This window comes from Brachyistius frenatus, unplaced genomic scaffold, assembly GCF_029030835.1.
Source record: "Brachyistius frenatus isolate BFR_SWC_R1_liver_20210118 unplaced genomic scaffold, ASM2903083v1 Contig_12, whole genome shotgun sequence".
Classification (NCBI taxonomy): domain Eukaryota; kingdom Metazoa; phylum Chordata; class Actinopteri; family Embiotocidae; genus Brachyistius; species Brachyistius frenatus.
Genome location: NW_027210611.1, coordinates 2547119 through 2567503, shown reverse-complemented (window position 1 = coordinate 2567503; position 20385 = coordinate 2547119). Strand labels below are relative to the sequence as shown.

Here is a 20385-nt window from a genome sequence, read left to right as displayed (position 1 = left end):
TGAACAATGGTGCATGAAACCATTCCCCCTCGCTGTCACATCTAATTCAGTATCTTTCTGAATAATCTGAGCAGAATTGTCAAAAGTGTCCATCCAGCCCTAACGTCTCATCAGACCCAACCCAGCCGCCCTTGGAAGAGCATCAGATTATGAAAATGTGCTCAGCCTGCTTCGAGAGTTCAAAGAGGAAACCTCAAAGCACCAGGCGTGAACACACAATGTGAAATGTACGGCAGGGAGCCCACTAAGAGTGCTGATACCGAGGTCAACCACTTTTTTTTTTTTTCTGTCACAATGAGCAAGAATCTTACCGAGTAGCCCTGCAATTTCATAGGCCTTCTTCTGCTCAATCTTCTCATAGTTCAGAGCTTCAAAGAAGATGTCCAAGACCAATATATTTTCTCTGGAAAGGGGACAGACCAGAGCACAGCCAACAGATTTCACTTCTGCTGATATTACATTACAGCAAAGGACATGTCAAATTTCCTGTGTAACTATCTTTCATTATTGTTACATTGAAGGTGAACGATGGAGACTCAGGTCATGCTATGTCACAGTACATCCATCCATGAACAGACAAAAAAAAAAAAAGAAAGAGGGCATTATCTAAATAACGGACTAATACTAAATAATACTTACCCAATATATTGCTCAGTTTTGTTGAATTTCTTAGCCAGATATTTAGCAGATGCCTTACTGGGGATCTTAACCATGGACAGCTCCTTGCCATAGCGAGTCATGTTGCAGGGGGTCTGACAGACACAGTAATCGTTGTCTTTCTCTACCAAAAAGTCTGTGGATGATCAAAGTCATTTAAATATAACGATCACTATGAAAAATCAAACAAACCTGCACGATGAGGCTCTCACTGTCGGCTAAAAATATCTCTGCACACAACAGCACTACATTCGCTGCCATCGTTCACTTTCCATGAAAGCAAATAATGACTGAAGCCATGATACAGCGGAAAGAAAAAAAATCTGGGATTTAATTTGATATCAGTGAAGCACAGAAACATTGAAAAACTTCCTCATGTAATTTTTAGACAATAATTTAACTTTATTCTTTTGCTTCAGCACTATCTGAGATTAAAGTCATTTCAAATGAAAGCTACATAGATATTATCTAAAGGTGGAGTAGGCCCATGGCACTGCTGCTGAAGACTTGGTTGAACTAAAGTATTAAAGCAATAATATCAGAGAAATATTTTATATGATAAAGTGTGTGGGCTCACCTAAAGCTGGGTCAGCACAGTCTTTGTACTGCTCGGGTGTGCAAACCGTTGAGGTCCCTGTGTGAAATAATAAAATATAATACTTATTACTTTAATGAAGAAGACACAAGAATTCACAACCTGCTTTCATTGGTCAGTCTGAGTTCATACCCGGCATGTGAACCATCCTACAGTTGCAGTTCTCCAGCAGGTACCGGGTTTCACAGTCAATGCGACATGCCGTGATGCTGTACGTGGAGAAGAATTCAGAGTCTATTGGAGTAGACTTGCAATCGCCCCAAGGCGGTGGGAGGTACTGAAGCTGAAACAGCAAACAGCACATGTTTTTCTCTCAGTGTATCTTCGCATGGGATTACAACGAATAACATAATGCAAAGCCCGGAGTGGCAGAAGTACAAAAAGGGCACGACAAGCTGACAAAACCCAATGAAAATGTCTCAAACATGAAAAGAAAAGAAAAAAAATACAGAAGCATTTCAATGAAATGTGCACTGTGACAATATTGGCATAAAATGTCCAGTCAGAACAACAGTATTGCTCATGTGTAGCGGCAAGCAACGTCATGCAGAACATTACTGATGCAGGTCTAGTCCCCGGTAGGAAGCAGAGTACCATGGGAATAGAGACGGACTGAATAGAACTCTGTAAAATGTGTAGTTTCAGACAGGACACCACAATCAATGGACAAATTTTACAACCCTGAGAACAGAATAAACAGTTTACACTTTTCAAATGAACAACCAAATGAGTTTAACAGACATTATACAGAACATAACCTCGTCTTTTATGGTAATAAGTAGTATATTGAATGAAGATTAAGTCCTGATGAACAACCTACTCTCTAGAAGCTTACAAAAGTGTTTTTTATTGTTGATGAACTACTTAGATTTTCTAATCTACGCCTGTGAGAGTTTATTACAAAACTACCCTGCGCAGCGCTATGAATTTAACAATGAGGAGAGGATGCATTGTAGAGTCAGTTCGCATTCTCATTAGAGTTGGAAGTCTCATTAAAAGGTGAAGAGCAGGTCATCATATTTATGAGTAACTCAGGGAATTCTTAATGAATCAATTAGTGAGGAATATTTAACGCCTGAATTTTTTAAGGTTTGGTTCACACTGAACTTTAGAGCTCTGTTTGCCTCGTGTGTGCAGATCTCTCTTTAAGATGTTAAAAGAAGTCCTTATTGGCGTACTGAACAAACTGACCTCTAACCACTAGCAACACTCTCAGTTCTCTTTAAATGTCTTGTTTACAGCAGTTTATGGTAATGAATGCCTACTACTCATTTTCATGGCCAAATAAACCAATTATTTATGAAGGCCTGCAACGCTTATTTGGGTATTGTAGCATTTAAGTATAGCTGCTAAGTGCAGTGGGAGCGAGTCAACAATCAATGCCAAGAGCTTCTTCCTGGCAAACTTCACAGAGGAATTGTGCTGCTATTGTCACATTAAAGTTCACTGTAATTCCTGCTCGTCTCCACCAGGTCTAATCAGGCTAACTCTGACAATCTGACGGTCATTTAGTCAATAGAAAGCGAAAGAGATAGAGTGCAATTCGTTCAAGGAGTGGATTTAAACTGGCAAACATGATTAAGCCTTTATTGAACTCCATTTCTAGCCCACAGCCTTTCATAGCTGGAGATACACTGGCGATGAAACCCTGACGCAATATATTCTGCCCTATAAACTGATGCCAGAGTCCTCGTGGGTAATAAACCTAATGAATGACATTATCAGGTCCCTCCTGATGACATTAAGATGTGGTCCGGTGGATCGCCCCGACGTCGCATAAAAGCAAAGCCAACAAAAAGTGTTTATAGAACTGTACATGGGAGAGAAAGGGTGAAGCCAAACAACAGCTGTGATGAACATACAGACTCGGATGATTGGCTTAAAGGAATAAAACACAAGATCTGCTCTTTAGTAGTATCTATTAAACAGAGAAGACAATGACGACAAGGACAGACTGCAGACGCTGTTGCATGTTGTTGCTTCAGTCACACAGAGGGGGGGTGGGGGTGGGGGGTGGGGTGGGAGATGGATCCATTCCTTAGAGGGAGGGGGTCACCAGCAGATGAAAGAGTGGAGTTTGATGAGTGTGTAGCTATTTAACAATACAGTATATTGCGGCATGCAGCAAGCCCAGTCAGTCATACGCTACCCTCTGCTCTTGGGTGGAAACGAACGTTTGGAAGCCGGGGGCGACCCCGAAGCCCAGCTCGTGGAGGAAAGGAGGCTCTGACTGAGAGTGAAGCTGTACCTTTATGCCGGCCTCATAGGACGTCTCATCTAGGGCGAGGAGGTGAGGGAACACAGCCCGCATCAATATCAAAAACAAAACAGGAGCAACAGTGAGGTGAGGGACAGAAAGTGGACGACCCCTCCAGACAAACATCCCGTTGTCAGCGTGACAATAAACTCTGCTACAGCTTGTCATTCAGCCATTCTCTTCTCACTTCCACTCAAGCTTGAGTGAAGACACAGTTCAGTTTCAAACTGTTACTTTATTCTAGTCCAAAATTTGGTGGTGTAGTCCTCATGTTTCTCTGGGCTCACAAGTCAAAGCCTTCTATTAAAAATTAAACTCCTGACAGAAGATTTACAAATGAAAAGTCTTCATCCTATTATTACACTGAGAGCAGTGTCGCTGCACTCGACGGACACTGACTGAAATTAATGCCGGTCAGACTTTGATGACAGTCTAATTCATTCTGCACATCTTTTAGCTCGTAAACATGTCTTAGCTGTCGGTGGTGTGGCCACTTGTGTCATGATTATAAATGACAATCAGTGCACTTCTTTTGCTTTCCGGAGGAAACTTTGTGATTGTGATCAATTGACCAGATTCAGTCCTTTCGAGATGGCTGAATGATGATACACTTGGAGCATTAACAACATTTGTAGAAAGAAAAGACAGAAAGAGAGAGACAATTATTTCAAAAGCAGCTTCCCAAAGTTAAAATTTGTCCTCTTTGTGGTGCCCAAGTGTCTGTTTGATGAAAGCTCTGCCTTAGTCATCCCATGTTATTCTGCTTAGACGAGGGTGAAAGATTTTACTTAACCATTTATCTCATGCTGATGAACTAACCAGGTCAATTAACTTCAGGAGCAAAATCATTCAAGTTTAATTAATCGCGAAAAAAATGAATTTGATTTCCTGCTCAAGTATCCATTACTTCTTCACAGGATCTGATTATGTAGAAGACATTTTTTTAATGAGCCTGCAGCACAATACAAAAATACTCTTGATCTCAAAGGTAATCATTGCAGAACCTCAAGTCCCTTGAGACCCAGCTGCCATTTTCCTGTGACTTACAATGAATGTTTCTCTGTTTGTATGAGGATATTTCTTTATTCCGTCACTGTTTCTGCTTGAAAATCAGAGACTGTTGTTTGTCTGGTGGTCTATTCTAGTGCACACAAAAAAGACGCAATTAGATATTTTTTTTTCTCTTGGCAGCATCACATAAGCGCTGTACAGGTTAATTTGATTTGGATAGGAAATCCATGTCAGCTTGGTGTTATGTCCTTGCACACAGGCTGTTTCAATCAATTCGGGCGTAACTAGTTTTTACATCTCATCCCTCACTGATGGTCGTCGGGGACTAACAGCTAATTCTCTACAGTCAACAAACCCGCCACAGGCCTCGCTGCTTCTCCTCATATCGTGTGCTAAAACTCTCACTTTACTGCGTCCTTAAATCAGTTTAAAAATATGCCATCAGAACAGCTGTGGGTCAACTTTCTCACCTAATGATGCCTGTTTTTACTGCTGGAAAATAAACAAGTGTGACGACAGGTGCACCAGGCTTCTTTATATGGCCCAAAATGACATCAATAACATTACAATGATGTTAATAGCTTTCCGTGAAGACATATTAAATCTTCAGAGGGAGTTTTCAAGACGACAGCTATTTATAGTGAGCCTAATGCTGCTGCCAATAGTTAATTATAAGAAATAGTTAATTCTCTCCTCACTGTGAACGAGGTTGTTTTTTTGGTTAAGGTTAATGTTTTGCTGATTAAAGCCTGCTGACAATGGCTGTGAAGTTTTCCTCACTGTTTTCCTCTGCCTTCTCTTTGAATGTGCCACTCGAGACAATTTTCACAGCAGTCGAAAAGCTGTATTCAATTTTTTTTTTCCAAAGCTATACTAAAACAAACACCGTTAGCTGCCATATATTTCTGCCTGCTGTGCAGTCTGAGGTTCTTTTGGCTTTGATAAGCACAGTAAGCTCATATTGTATGCTTGCATCCAATCATTACTTGGCCCTGCTCTGTCCGTACTCCCTGGCTGCTATAACTCATCAATTTCATTTACTGTATGCAGATTCAGTGGATGTTTATGTAACACCTTAATTGCATATTTCCCACACAAGTTCAGTCAAGGATCTGATTTTGCTCCATGCTCTGTGACTCAGAGGTAATGGACACTGGCTGGCGAGGATTTTCAGGGACAAACACAAAATGAAGTGGAGCAGAAGAGGGCGAGGTCGGAGGGGGAGGAGGCTGAACATTAGGTACCAGTTGCTGCTGACATGACACAAAAGTTTGAAAACCAGGGGCCACACCAAATCCCAGTTGGTCAATGAAGGGCGGCTCGTCCTGGCTGTGGATCTGAACCTTGATGCCTGCTTCGTAGGAGGTCTCATCTGTGGATACAGCACGCCAGAACATATAACAACAGCTACGGACATCTACGGAAACCCGCCTTTTTTCTTTAGCCTGTTTAGTGCCCAACTAGAAGTTTACTGACAGAGTGTTTCATGCTGGGAGCTAATTTCATGTGTTAGTGTACTGGTCCAATAAAGTCACATTTACAACCAAAGATTTATGACATGCTGTTTAGTTTATGAATGTTTGGTCCAATGGGGTCGTTGCCCACCGTAAATGGGACACAATAAGTCAGTGAACGCAGTTTATTAGATCTGATGTCAGTTGTAGACCTGCAGAAACATATCAAGATAATATGCCATTAAACATAGCAGTACATTTCTTTGCATACTTCAGTGTAGGGAAAAATAATGCTTCCAAGTTTTATACATAAGGTGAATGATAAGACAAGGGAAACCTCTGTGAAAATAGAGATGACAAAATAATAAGAAATGCAGGAATTTACAGGGTAAAGTAGCAAGATAGAGAGATCTCCACAGAGGGTTATGCGACTTTAGATGTTACAATAAATGTTAGAATAATGCTTAAAGCTGCACTGACCTGTCTCCCCCCAAACAGGCAGGTATTCATCCTGTTGAATATCCAACATGATCTCCAGGCCGTTCCCTGTGCCGCCTTTTAACGTGGTCAACAAAGGGTTGCCGTCTAATCCCGAGTTGAAGGTGTAGCATTTTCCATACCGTGTGTAAATCTGTAAAGAAAAAAAGAGCACAGAAAAACAAAACGTGTGTAAATGAAAAGTCAGAACCTTTCCCTCCACTGTGCTGTGGCGAACTGTGCACCAGTAGAAGATGTATTTCACGTGAGCCTGTAATTGTGCAGGACAGGTAATCATTGGAGAGGTTCTGTGATTATCAGAGAAAGCAGCACCGGCTTTACGCAGGCACCTGCCTCTGATTTGAGGAAATAATGAGCACTCCTTAGCAGCAGCAGCAGCTATTAATCTTTAGCCTGTTTCACTCCAAATTTCCCCTGAGTAATTTAGATTGAAAGCACTATTTTGCCGCCATTAAATAAGAAACATCTGAGGTCGAAGCTCTCTGGACACACAAACAAACTCTAAATTGGGTTTGTAAAAGACATTTGTGTGTCTTGTCTTACAAACCTTCACCAGTAAAGCTCAGCGGTACTTAACGTTTGATGTGCAATCACTACAACAGGCTTTCTCACCAAATCTCATCCTGAATTAAGTAATCCAATTAGCTTGAGTTATTTATTTTCAGCTTTAGCTTCAGCGCTCACAGATGACATTTCTCTCAGTTTAATAGATTTTCCTTGTGATTGGAAAATTTTCAGTCCTCTGCCAAACAAGTACAAATAAAGCTGTATCATGATTAGAAATGTCAATATTTTTAAAATTAAACTCAAGCTACTGTTTGAGTAAACTCTCTGAAAGCTTCAAATTCAAAACAAACCTTGAGAGGTTGATAAAATTCAAGAGTTTATCAATTTAAGATAAGATGTAGAATTGATTGGTTACCACCCGGAGGAACAAGAATATCTATTCCCCATGCATTTTCAACAAAATATAAAAACTGGCAGTGTGAGGCATTGCTAGAAACAGTGGTTGTATTCAGTTTATACATTACATTCATCACAATTACACATACACACAGCACTCCCGTTAGTGTTCACAGCAAACAACGACATATTGAAATGGGATGAGAGTGAATAAGCTAGTGAACCAATAAAAATCTGTAAAATGTACTTACTTCGAAATATTTAAAGTTGTGAATTAAAAAGGTGTAAATGAATAAAAATTTCAAGGAGGTAATTTCAAGATGGGCCACCTTAAAAACTAAAAATTTTAAATTGAACACTGAGGTTGCACAAACAAAATCTGTCATTTTCTAAATTAATCCATAAATGTGGTTGCTTTTTAGGCTGATATTATTCAATTTCACTGCTGTAAGTTCAATAAAAATAATTAAACATTATGTAACATTGATTATTTGAGTTAAATTTTGGAGTTAAGTACTCTGTTACACATAAGAAATGTTATTTTTGTATTTCTTCCATATACCCCCTTTGCTGTAAAATCTAAAGCATCATCTGCAACATTGACCCATGCTGTAATGATCACAGCTGTCTAAATAACCTCACTACCTCCTCCACAGCATGTTAACAAAAATTTGTGCTTTTGGAATGATGTTTCTGCCGTCCACTTCTCTCCTCACCACATTTCTAAACAACATCTCGCACCAGGCAGGACAGAAATTCCAGATAATGGCGAGTTTTCATCACTATCCACTGTGTCGACTTCATGGTAAGAGGGCTGCTGGCAAAAACTCAACCAGCGTGGCAAAGCTGATCTCCAGAGATCAGACTCAGTGTTCCATGTCCGGACTCAGACAGACTTACATGCAGCTCAGACAGATAAGACAGAGCTTTGTTTCTTTCCCCCTGCTGGTTATATAATAAGGTCTGCAAAGTGACTAGAAACCACATGACTGTTTTTTAAGATTCAGATTTAAGTTTCGATAAAATGAGAGCGTCAATCAGACACAACCACAGCCACACCACAAGCTGCCTAATATGCAAACACACAGCACAGTTCAAATCTAATCTCTGGCCATCAATCTGGACACGAGGTCTGATTTTGAAGAGACACTGCACTGGATTGTGCAAAGCAGGGAAGCCACCATGGACAGCTGACATCTCGCAGGGTGCAAGACTTTACATTTCAAATGCCTGACACCCGCTGAAGCTGTCACAGTTACATGTTTCATTTTTATAACTGGAATCTAGATGCTTGCATGTGCATCAGCAGAGGCTGGATGTGTCGCCAGTGACAGATCAGGGTTTTCAGTCTACATGCGTGTTCCAAGATTTGAATTATTCCGAGTCACTCTGCATGCATATTTACCCCAGCATGAAATTTCCACCATTCAATCCTTGCGAATATTCTCTGATGACATTATAAACTGCTAGTGTGTGTTCAATTTATTAGAAATGTTAGTATGCGGAGGTGTGGGACTGTGCTTTGCAAATGTCATTCATTTTCTCGGATCAGTTATTCAGAGACGAATGGCTGCAATAGATCTACGTCTGGTGCTTTAACATAGAGACTCGGCTGCATTTTTTTGAAGCACGTCCTCCTCACACCCTACAGATGATACTAACATTTTTATTTGGATTGATTTATGTCGTCTGAATTATTAACACTCTGATTTTTCCTCCCTAAAATCATTGTCACCGATTTTAAGGAAAAAAGGTAGTATATCAACTCGAGAACTCATCAGTAAATAATACCAAATAAAAAAATTCTATAAGATGTTAAGTACACAGGTGAAGACATTGTAAATAACATGCCAAACATAAAGACAACATTGTGTTCGTTTCCATGAGTGGCTTTTTGAAGACACCAAGTTTAATAAAAATAAACCTGTCATGTTTGTGAGACAAAAACAGGACAGGCTTGTTTGCAGCTTTGAAACATCACCAGCTTAAAACACCCAGAGAGAATGCCTGCTGTAAGGCAGCTTTGTCAAATGCTTGCATGAATTATTAATACACCTTGTAAACAACTCCCATATCCCACACCTGGCAACACACTATTTTTCTTTAGTTACATACAGTGCTGAAGTTTTTGTAGGTGCACGTTTCCCCACGAAATTTGCACTCCAGCAGCATGTCCTCCAGCTGGTGGCCGAGGCGACCCATCATCTCTGTGGTGTTGATGCGATAATCGGGGGGCGGGGTGTAGTTGTTGAAGTCCAGCAGGCTCAAGAGACCCTGCTTGTGGCTGTCTTTGAGGATGGACAGGCTCTTGTTTATCACTGTGTGATTAGGATACATGAGGTCCATCCAGTAGCCGCTGTGATACAGGTCATCCTTGGTCAGAGTGGACACGCGGAACACGTTTTTATTGCACAGAGTGACAGCCGGGAAGGACATGTTGTGAGCCCAGACCATGTAGATCTTGGTGACGGCCGGGTAGGACATCAGATAGAGGATTCGATTCCAGGACCAGGTGCAGAGGAGACTAAAACAAAGGAAGAAGGCCATGATCCAGATGACTCGCTGCGGCTTCGACTTGTCCGGAGAGAAGACAAACTTCAAACCATGGATTTTGGTCCTCATGATGAAAGCCACTGTGTACTCCTTCCATGTTGTTTTAAGTGAGCCGGAGTCTGTGTTCTGGAAAGTGGTCTCCAGGCCATCGTTTGGTTTGTGCGGCCCCAGGGCAATTGATTCGGATGTGGGTGCTTTAACCATAATTGCAAGTGAAGGCTTCGTTATCAACCGCAATTTCCCCCCCACACTGGACTACAATTTACACACAGTAGCTTTCTCCATAATCAACTCCAGGTTTATGTATGGAAAAATTCCAGGTAGCAGCAAGTGGACTCCTTATGTGCAGCTGTCCCACTGTTCAGGCTTGAAAACACTTTTGCCGTGCAGATATAAACAAAGGAACTCTGCTCCTTGGGGGAGGCAAAATTGATTTACATAATGATTCCTTTATGAGGAAAAACAGCTGAATCACTCCATTAACAAAAAAACATCCAGCGTAACTATCACCAGTCCTTCATCAATGGATAATGGACGTGATAATTGCAGATGTAAGCGACGGCTTCACTCCCAGAGGTAATCACTTTGAAAATCCGGAGACGCTTACCCCTGTTGCTCAGATCTTTCACTCCTCCATCTCCCTCTCCAGTGCCAGACAATACTTGCAGATTTCCGTGGTTTATGTCTTTGTGCAGTAGCAGTCCACAACCCAACTCCTCCCTTTTTTCCACAGATTGAAGAGATGCTTTTAGTCTGTTGACTTGAAGCCTGCAGAAAGAAATATAAAGCTTGTTGCCCCCCTACACACTCTCTCCACAGTCGAATGGAGAATGAGGTGGAGCCAGTGGATGAAATTGTTTTCCTCCGGTGATGAAGTAGACCTCCAATGGTATAGAGAGGCGGGGGTGGTGGTATCGATCAAAGTACGAATAACTGTATTAAAGAAATTCTGCAACAAAAAAGATAAAGTCTCGAACCTTGAAGAAGCTGCAGTTCACTGATGGATCAATATATCTATATAATTGATGACTGGGAGGAGGATAAAAAAAAAAAAAAAAAAAACCTCCTCCTTACGGTGTATGAAATATCTTTTACGGCACATTTTCTAGTTCCTCCCTTCTGCCAGTTTCAAATATAATTTCCTAAATGCAGCGTAATGAGGGCTGACATCCTGCTGCATGCAGGTGTGGCTCCGGATGATATTTAGGGTGCTTTATTCCATTTATATGAGACTATCAGCAAATTCTGCTTGGCAGAAATCTCAGCCTTGCACTGCTACTTTTCTCTCTTTTTTAATTCTGTTAACTGGAATCTTTTCAGGCTGTAATGTGAGTGTTGGATGGGAGACACGATGAGTGCTGTGGTGATATATGGTTGTAACAAATGATTCAGGAAAGCAAAAAAAAAAAATTGAAAAATGTTTTATTACTATGTGTATTTAAATGAGAAGGTGCCATTTCCAAGTTTCGATGATAATAACTGGCTTAAAATTATTGTAGTAAAACTAGTTTAAATATGGCAGAAATGAGAAGAAATGACTCATGTCCATTCGGGTGTCTGGATCTCTCTGGCAGAAGTGATGCAGTAAAGCCAGGAGATGTCAGAGCTGATTTGACAATGGTCAATTAATCTGCAACATATATATATTTAATCTATAGTCATTCATATTCAGAAGATGTAATTAAAAAAAAAAAAAGATATACTTTAAACGAACAGTTCAATATTTTGGGGAGTAAAGTGAGATATAAGCATCTGGGTAAAAACAGTTGGCTGTTTGCTGAGCATAGGCTGGCACAATGTGGAAAAAGCTAGCGTGGTCCAGGGGAGACTAAATCATGTCACAGCCAAGAAATATTTCCCCATAAACTTGTTGATTTATTTGTATGCAGTAAACAAGATAATATGGTTGTGTCCGAAAGGACCTATTTGTTCACTCATATGATGGATATTTATGAGCATTTAGTTGATCATCCTAATTTTGCGTCCTCACCATCAGCCACTCAGTCAACAACAGTCTTTCAGGTATCTGTAAAATGCACTGCATTGTATTGTGGGATTGTTGGCAGAAAGTTGTGTACATGTGGAATTTTTGGAGTAAATTTGATCAGAATTGTGAAATGATGTGTGCACTGTTCAGTAAATATTGTTTGATTTTGAAGTCCTGGCAGCTGGATTTAGTTTTCTTTGAACAGGTTAGGTGTTTCTCCCGTGTTCCAGGCTTAATGCTAAGTTAAGCTTGTTGGCTCTTGCTGTGTAGTTAATGCCCCGGCATGAGAGTCATTTCGATCTTTTTAAATATCAAATTACTGTATACCTTTAAGAGGACATCGTAGGGCTATGTAATATAATACGCATCATGACACAGGGATTGCAATTCAATATGTTGCAATATATTGCAATTTTTTTAAATCAAATTGGAGGAAAACAGTAATAGCATTAAGAATACATCAGAATTTGCATAAAAACTGAGTTAAAAAAAAAAAAAAGAGTTGTACTTTTTTTTTTTGCAATGGGTTCCTGTAGCATCCAACTTAATAGCACTACTTTTCATGCAATCTGATCAAATACATTTCCACAAATCTTTGCACATAAACTATGAATTAAAAATAGATGCAGTGTTTTTGAGAATTGATAGAGTAACAAATAACAAAACATCAATATCATGATACACGAATTATATTAATATTTCCTTACAAAATAAAATAAATAAATGCTTGCAACAATAAATACCTGAATTTCTTGAGCCAACTTTAAAAGTTTATTTGTTTACAATTATTTTCACTCTATATAGGCAAGTCTGCCGTGTCACATTAGAGATGAAGCTTTTTTCCTATTCCCACTCGAGGCTGTCCAGTAGCCATCAAATCAACTTTAAAGTGTCAAAAACCACCACTCATTTCTGCAGAATCTGTTCTATATGTCGTCTTCTTAAATTATTGTGCTGTTGTCTACATGACAAGTTATCCATCAACAGTCCTTTTCTTTCTCATACTGGCACTTAATGCTTACCTTTCCTCAAAAACAATGATAACAGGAAAGTGAACAGAAGTGAAAGTGTGAACGTAAGAAATGAGGCTTTTTGGGGGGTGTGACGGCCTTAAATATGAATTTATGCCTAGTCAATTTAATTATAGGCCAACCTATGCATTTATAACAAAGACAGAGTGTGCAACTGTTTTCTCTCTGTTCAAAAGTTGTGGTCATAACAGTCTGATAATATTAATGATTGTCTGGATGCTGAAAAATAAAGAGAAACGAAAGTAACGGCTTCAGTACTGTGGTAAAGCTCATTTTCCCTCTGTGAGCTTTCAGAGCGTTCCAGCAGCAAAACAACTAAATTAATTGCTTGAATTCAGCTCCCCCAACAGTGACTGTATATCATGTCTGCAGCACGCCTTTTTTTCTGGCTTCCAGGCGACACAGATGCCTGGCACTGCTTCCTTCTTAGCCTTATGTTCAAACTGTGGAACCATGGATAAACTTCTTTTAAATGTAGAATTAAGGAGTCTTTTTGGTGTTGTTTAGGAAGAGATCCAATCAAAATGCACCACAGACTATTTTTCTATCAACAGGGACATACTAAGTAAAACAAAGCAGAACAATACTAATGCTGCACAAGATTCAGGTACTTAAGAACTCAAACAATACCTTTTTATAGCTGACTGCCTGGTTTCTCCATTTATTGACCAGCTGCATAGATTTCCTCTCTCCTCAGTTTCCTTAGAAACATGTCAATAGGTATGAGGTGTGTTTAACCAGAGTTAATTGCCTGAGCTCATTTGTTCTATTCAAGCCCAGTGGAGGCGTGAGGCAGACGGCTCTCCTGGTACCCGAATCATCCCTCGTCAGCAGTTTGAACCAAAGCGCAATTTCATTACTCTGAGCTCCAGAGGTTACACACTGGCAATGTATGACAATTATCATTACTCTTTGTAACATGTGCTTTCTGTCTCTGACAGCAGCTCTCCATCCATGGACTTCAATCACAGCGGTGGTGCATTCAAAAACAAATATGTGTTTAAATGTGCCACACAGTGCACTTCATTTCTTTCATTCTAGATATAAAAATTTTAACTTTGGTCTTATTAAGAAACTTCTGATGCTGTTTGTGTGCTTTCAGTCGATCGGCAGCATTTTTGTATGTGTCCTTATTTCTTATTTATTTTCAACTGATTAAGTAATGGTTAGAATCATTATTTATTTAACAATTGAGTTAATAGGACCTGAACTGACCTCGGGCTTTATTTTAATTTGATAGTAAACTATACTGTGCTACTGCCCATTCATTAATACTGCTTGCTTAAAGTCATGCTGTATGGTTTGCTTATTTTAAGTAGTCAATATGAGCATAAAGTGACACTTTGTCTTTATCTGTTACTTGATAGTTAGTTTAAAATTGCACTTAAAGGTACAGATAACGCGTTAGATTTGCTTATTACACAGAGCAACCTTGGTATTAATTTGGAGTTACCTTTCTGGCCACATGGGAAATCTAAACACAACATTCACTCTCTTTTCAGCCCTGTTTTCTCAACTAAATGCTCCACTATGTTTACCAGCAACTAGTTGCTAACCTTGTCTGTGTTGTTTATTGCTGTGTAGGTAATAATAAAAATGAATCAAACCAAAACAATGAGCTGAAAAATGCTAAAACACTCCGTAGAATGAGGTGATAATTCTCTGTGGATTTGTCACCGCAGCAGCTATGTTTGTATGGATTCTGGATTTAATAACCTGCTGTTGGAAAAACACGACTGTATAGGGAAGTCTGATTATTTCTAATCTACAACGAAGCTTTAAAATCTTGTGTAACACGTTTCTGCACAACACTGCAATATTTTACAACTTTTAATATGACTAACTTTTATAACTGTTTATTTGTGAAATCATTTCACAAAATCATTAATTTAATTAAAATATCCCCTCAAAGACTGTACTGCAATCACTCAAGAATGTAAAGCGCTCTGGGCATAGATTAATGATTTTTCCTTCTGATAAAATTGCTGTGCTTCTTATTGAAAACAAATTTCTGCTGCTCACACATTTCCATTGTTATCTTCCTCAGGATGAAAACGCATTTCATCTTTGTCTCAGTGTTCAAGCATGTAATTAGAGGGTCATGGTGTAATGAAATTTACCAAACTCAAATGAGCAGCTAATTGCTGTTTGATGGAAAAGAAAATCAGAACTATTTGAAGGGTTCATATTTCCGATTTTTACATTTATTGCCCGCCTTAAAGACCGACTCAGTGATCCCTCTGGCTGTCAGGGAATGGCACTAACCATCCTCTTTTATGTCAAAGCCAAGTTAAACCCCTGAGGTCTCATTAGAGGAGGAGCAGAGTTTTGACTGTGTAGAGGGAAGAGCTCCTTCAAGGGCCAGTGAGAATGTTCAACACCAAAAGAAATCCTGGCAGCAATTAGACGCACATCTCAAACGAACCGAGCACAGACAGGGCAGAAATGAAGGTGGAAAAAATAAAAGCAATCCAGCGTTAATGTGGAGTGTAGTTATCATTAGTAGAGTTAGTTGAGGACTTCTTTGAGTAAATGAAAAAGATAAACATTCATTGTTTCTCGCTTCTTAATAATGAATATTTGGGGGACGTGTTAGTCTTTTGTGGTATACTATTCATATGTAATGATAACGTCCATGAAAGAAAACAAGTTATGATTATGTCGAAAGCTCTGCGTAATTGTGATTACGACATATTTTTTGAATTTTTTTTAATAAAATATAGAGCAAACAATTAATTGATCAATAAGGAGAAGAATTCACATATTGACTCAGAAAAAATATTGAATTATTGGCCCCTAACTGCAGTTTATATTCATAGACAAAAGGAAGCAGCTTACAAATACTGTAGTGTATATTGTTATCACAACAGACTGTAAATTGTCACAAAAAATATCCAAAATTTGTTATGACAATGGATCTTCAAATTCCTCATTTGTATTTTTTTTTTTACCATCATATCAAAACGGAAACTATAGTTTAATACCATACATTAAAAAGAAAAGGGAGCAAGTCCAAACATTTGAGAAGCTGAAATCAGAGAATGTTTGTCATTTTAACGTGAAAATTTACTGAAAATTCGAACAAAACAATTGTTTGGTCATCGATGAAGAGATAAATCATTTCAGCTCTAAATAGATATGGTCCTTGTGTTGATTTTGTACTGAGTTTTACAGTGACAATACAGTAGATAACTGCAGTGTGAGAGCAGAGTAGATAAATCACTAGATTTCTCTACTCAATAAACTGTAAGTGTGAGCGGACTGATCAAACGAGCAGCCACAGAAAAAAAAAACCACTGACATACATACAGTATTCAATTTCAGACTTGACATTTTTTTGATCAAAATCTTTAAAGTTCTGTAATATTTAATACTTGAATAAGTGGAGCGGACTCGCTGAATATTAACAAAATACCAGAGTGTATGAGCCATGAGGTTGGGATTCTTCATTGAGTTACTTGATATGTCACAGTCAGCTTCACATGAAAACTTGAGCGACCCGACTCCCCGAGAATATTCAAACCCCAAAAAAAGCATTGCTGGAAAAGAAGTGGACTCGTTGTGGTCGTACTGTTATTTAAAATGGCCAAACGGATGCAAATGTGAGTGAGACAGACAGACGCAATCAGACTGACACTCCAGCGGGCAGGCGGGCAGCTTCTTTAGCAGAGGGAGACATCTTGTGGCCTGCCTTTAAATAAAACTCAGCTCTCACTGCCTTAAACAGCAACACAGCCACTCTGTATGCTGCACAAGTAGTGCAAGGGAAGCCAGGATGGACTTTTGGCTAAGAGAGGCTCATAATGTGAAATACCTCATATAAAATTAATCAAAAGGGAAAAATATTGGCATAAACTTGCTGTTTTGGAGGAGTATACATTCAGTGTAATTTTTTTTGGCAATACAACTATTTTAATCACACTTTTCATTCATCTAAAAAGTGCTGTATTTTTACGCTGCTGCAGCATGTTTTTGCAGAACTTAGTGTTACTGATTTGGAATCAACAGTACTTGTGAACATCTCTCACAGAGCATATGTACAGTACATCCTCCCAGGCAGACCAGGTGGAGGGCAGATGCAGTCAGTATCAATAAAAAACAGATGCAGCTGGCTACACCTGCTGTCTTCCTCCCTCGTTCCATTCCAGGCAGGAAACGTTTGCACTGTCACTCAAGCTTTTCAATCAGCAGCCTGCAGTCACACTTTGATAAACTCTCCTCAAATTTCCTCACGGGTACTTTTCATTTGCAAGGATAATGTATTTTTTTTTTTTTTCTCCAACATGTTCTCATCTTGTTTGCTCAGCTTGAGGTTTTTGGTATCCATTCCTGAATCCATTTAGCCAGCTTGGCCAGAAATTAAGCAAAGTAAGCAGTTGCCAGCAGCTTGAAAGTAGCACAGACTAACAGCATTCCATCATTTTTTTTTTTTTTTTCATTCCTGCATGCATCATCAATTCAAAGCATATCCTCCCACTGCACCACTCAAACAGCTGTCAGCATCTAAATGTAAAGGATTTTCTAACCACTTGAATTACACCATCACACTTTAAAAAAAAAGATTTCCATCTTCCAACAATGTGTCATGCCCAGCTTCCTCAGGACGGTGACGTGCGGCATTGAGGGGAATCTCAGTTTAACTGAAAGGATATAGTGATACAATCCTTTGGAAGGTGCAAGGCATGGGTTTTATTGGCTAAGAGAGCAGGATATGCTGTTGATCCCTGAGGCCATTAGTGGAAAGCTAAATATGGGTGTTACACGTAATTCAAGATCAAACAGACATGTGATATGAAGTCATTTTTTGCCTCATCATTATCTGGTAAATGACAAAAATCTGGATATTAACATGTTTTTATTTGGATGTTACGATGCCAGAAGGCTGGGGATCTTCAACATAACATAATGGCCCTATTGGTTTTGGATGGAGCCGTACTTGTGTTCGGTGTCTCCACCTAACAAGCTAATTAACTTAAGAGGTTCTGTCAACTGCCACCTTCAATGTCTGCCTCTGGTAGTATCTGCTGCCCGATGTGCAAGTCAGCAAAAAGCATCCTCGTACAGCGTCACTGCAATGAATTCCTTCAGTATTCCTCCTCATCGCCATTGATCGGGCTGCCAATACTGCACTTACAGTAACAGTGACTCCCACACTGGCCTTTACTGACACTGAGTAATGGAACAAACACATTAGGTATTTGTTATCTGGCCTGTCATCCGCACTCACTGCCTCAGATTTGTTTATTTCATTGTTTGCACTGTGGAGCTCAATTTTATCTCTCCTCTCCCTCTTCATGCTCGAGGCAGCACTGCAATTTTGCGCTCCTTCACACACCTCTTCTCTTCATCTCTCCTAATGCTTCCAGTTGTGCATCGTGGCGCTGGCTCGGCTCCAGAGAAGACTGAATCACAATGACGGTGTCAGTCCTCAGCTGAGTCCCAGTCCCACCTCAATCTAAGCACAGCACATCCTCCTTCGCTGTTTTCTCTCCTCCTCTCTCTTTTGTTTCCATTTGTCTCAGTGCTCTCCTTCACCTCTATTTTTCACACCGCACCCTTCCCACATCGCTCTTGTATAAGCTACTACTCTCTTGTCTTCTTTCCCCCCTATCTCCCACACTGCCTATTTTCTGCCTCTTCCTGCAGCCGGACTCATTGTTTCTGAACACGTCTGACACTCAAGCCTGACTTCTGCTTCCAATGCTCACCTTTCTCTTGTCTTTGACCTCCAAAGCCAACTTCAGTCTCCAGACTACACTGCAGTGAATTCAGTAAAAAAAACAAAAAACATCCTGGTTCTGGTTTGGCAGAGTCTGAGATCTGCCAACACCACAGACGTGCCATAATGTAATATTAAAAAGGTGTTTAACGCAAAGCTCTCTGGTTTCTGCACAAGCTAATACATCGACGGGACATTCAGTCACAACACAGAGGATCATCGGTAATAGGATAAATGTGTTGGAATCATCTCTCTGCAGTGGCACAAGCCAGCTAAAGTGCTGAGCTTCTGATCGATTGAAATGATATTACACCGACTTCAGCATGCATCCTGCATATACACATTGACAGATGATTTATTTGGTCAGAGCCAGTCTTGCAGGTTTAATCCACAGCAATGAGAAGGGGTGCTTACGCTTTTGAGCATTAATGAGGTAATCAATCACCCGCCGGTTCACAGACAGCATGTAAGGCATCAAGATGGAGGCAAGAGATTCATTTGATAATGAAATAAAGCCTCCACCTGGGAAGTTATTTGGAAGATCAGTTGTATTAAAATCTGAAGATGTTTTATTTAACATAATGTTCAGTTGTATACAGTGTCTGAAAGATGAATCCTTGCAAAAGCACCAAAAAGCCTGTATAATCCAAACAAAGCTTGTTAGCACAGACGGATACAGGGACATTCAAGGCTATGTTTCTGTATATATTTAGAGCACTGGGTAGAACAACTCTAGAATCTACCATCTGCCAGCCTTTTAATATACGAGACTCCTTCTCCTCCAGTAAATTACAGCATCCTCCCCCCAAAAAATATTTCATTACTTGATGCAGAGGGAATAATTGCACTTGGGAGCCTTGATATTTCCTCTCAAATATTTCTCAATATGAGAGCACCCACATCCAGCTCATTAGTTGAAACATCTGGTCTGTCACTGTTACTTTGTCTATGACATAAAAAAAAAAAACGACACCCACCTACACAGACACACATGCATGTACTCAAATGCATCTGAAATGATGTCTGAAAAATTACAATTATCGCACAATTGATATGCTATATTATAGGACAGCTAAGATCTCAGGGTATTAAATTAGAAAAGATAACAATCTGTTTACTCTAATGCTCAGTCGTTTTAATGCCATCTCGAAATGCATAACACTCAAAAGTCAAATGTATCAGCGGAGGCATTTGAATGATTTAATGAATATATTTTCTCCGATTTTTCCACATTCCAGTGAGATAATTGTCAGATGTTGTCTAGACCTTGTGTGAGTCATTTTGCAGTGATGATGCTGAAGTATATAATGGTTAATCTCAATTCCATCACATCTCATCTCCTGTGAGAGGACCTGCCTCTGAGCCTCCCACAGTAACATCAGCAGGCCGGGGGAATCGAGGAGGGGGAATTCAGGCACTTCCATGAATCTTTAATTAGTCCCCTCTATACTTAGGCCCTCAGAGCGTCTCCAGTTTCTGACATTTAGCTGAAATTTGCCCTTTGTATGTGGTGCTGTGAAAAAGCCAAGGTCACCTGACTGACCAGAGCCATGTCAAAATCTGCCTTTATTAGCTTATATGAGCCCTTTTGTTTTTGGAGCTATGACTTAAATAAGACATTTTCCATGTGCAAGTCTAAAGCTCTTCTCACAGCAGATGTCAGGTTTGGTGTGGATTCAAAAGACAAACCTCATCGTTCAGTTTAAACCATTGTCTCTCA

At 39.7% G+C, this 20385-nt stretch overlaps 1 protein-coding gene across 7 annotated transcripts in view; it reads right to left on the bottom strand.

Annotated features, from left to right (window-relative positions):
* asic1c (acid-sensing (proton-gated) ion channel 1c) overlaps positions 1-20385 on the bottom strand; it is an 88155-nt gene that overhangs the window by 8187 nt on the left and 59583 nt on the right. For 3 of the 7 annotated variants that reach the window (XM_069692154.1, XM_069692157.1, XM_069692158.1), the window contains exons 1-7: positions 9491-10520; positions 6455-6605; positions 5765-5892; positions 1385-1535; positions 1235-1291; positions 640-793; positions 312-403 (exon numbers count right to left, since the gene is read on the bottom strand). In XM_069692154.1, coding sequence (XP_069548255.1) covers positions 312-403; positions 640-793; positions 1235-1291; positions 1385-1535; positions 5765-5892; positions 6455-6605; positions 9491-10132 — 1375 coding nt within the window. In that variant the 5' untranslated portion in view covers positions 10133-10520. Of the gene's footprint in view, positions 1-311; positions 404-639; positions 794-1234; positions 1292-1384; positions 1536-3401; positions 3530-5764; positions 5893-6454; positions 6606-9490; positions 10521-20385 lie in introns of those variants that run through there. The other 4 variants (XM_069692161.1, XM_069692159.1, XM_069692156.1 and 1 more) reach the window with 3 other exon arrangements.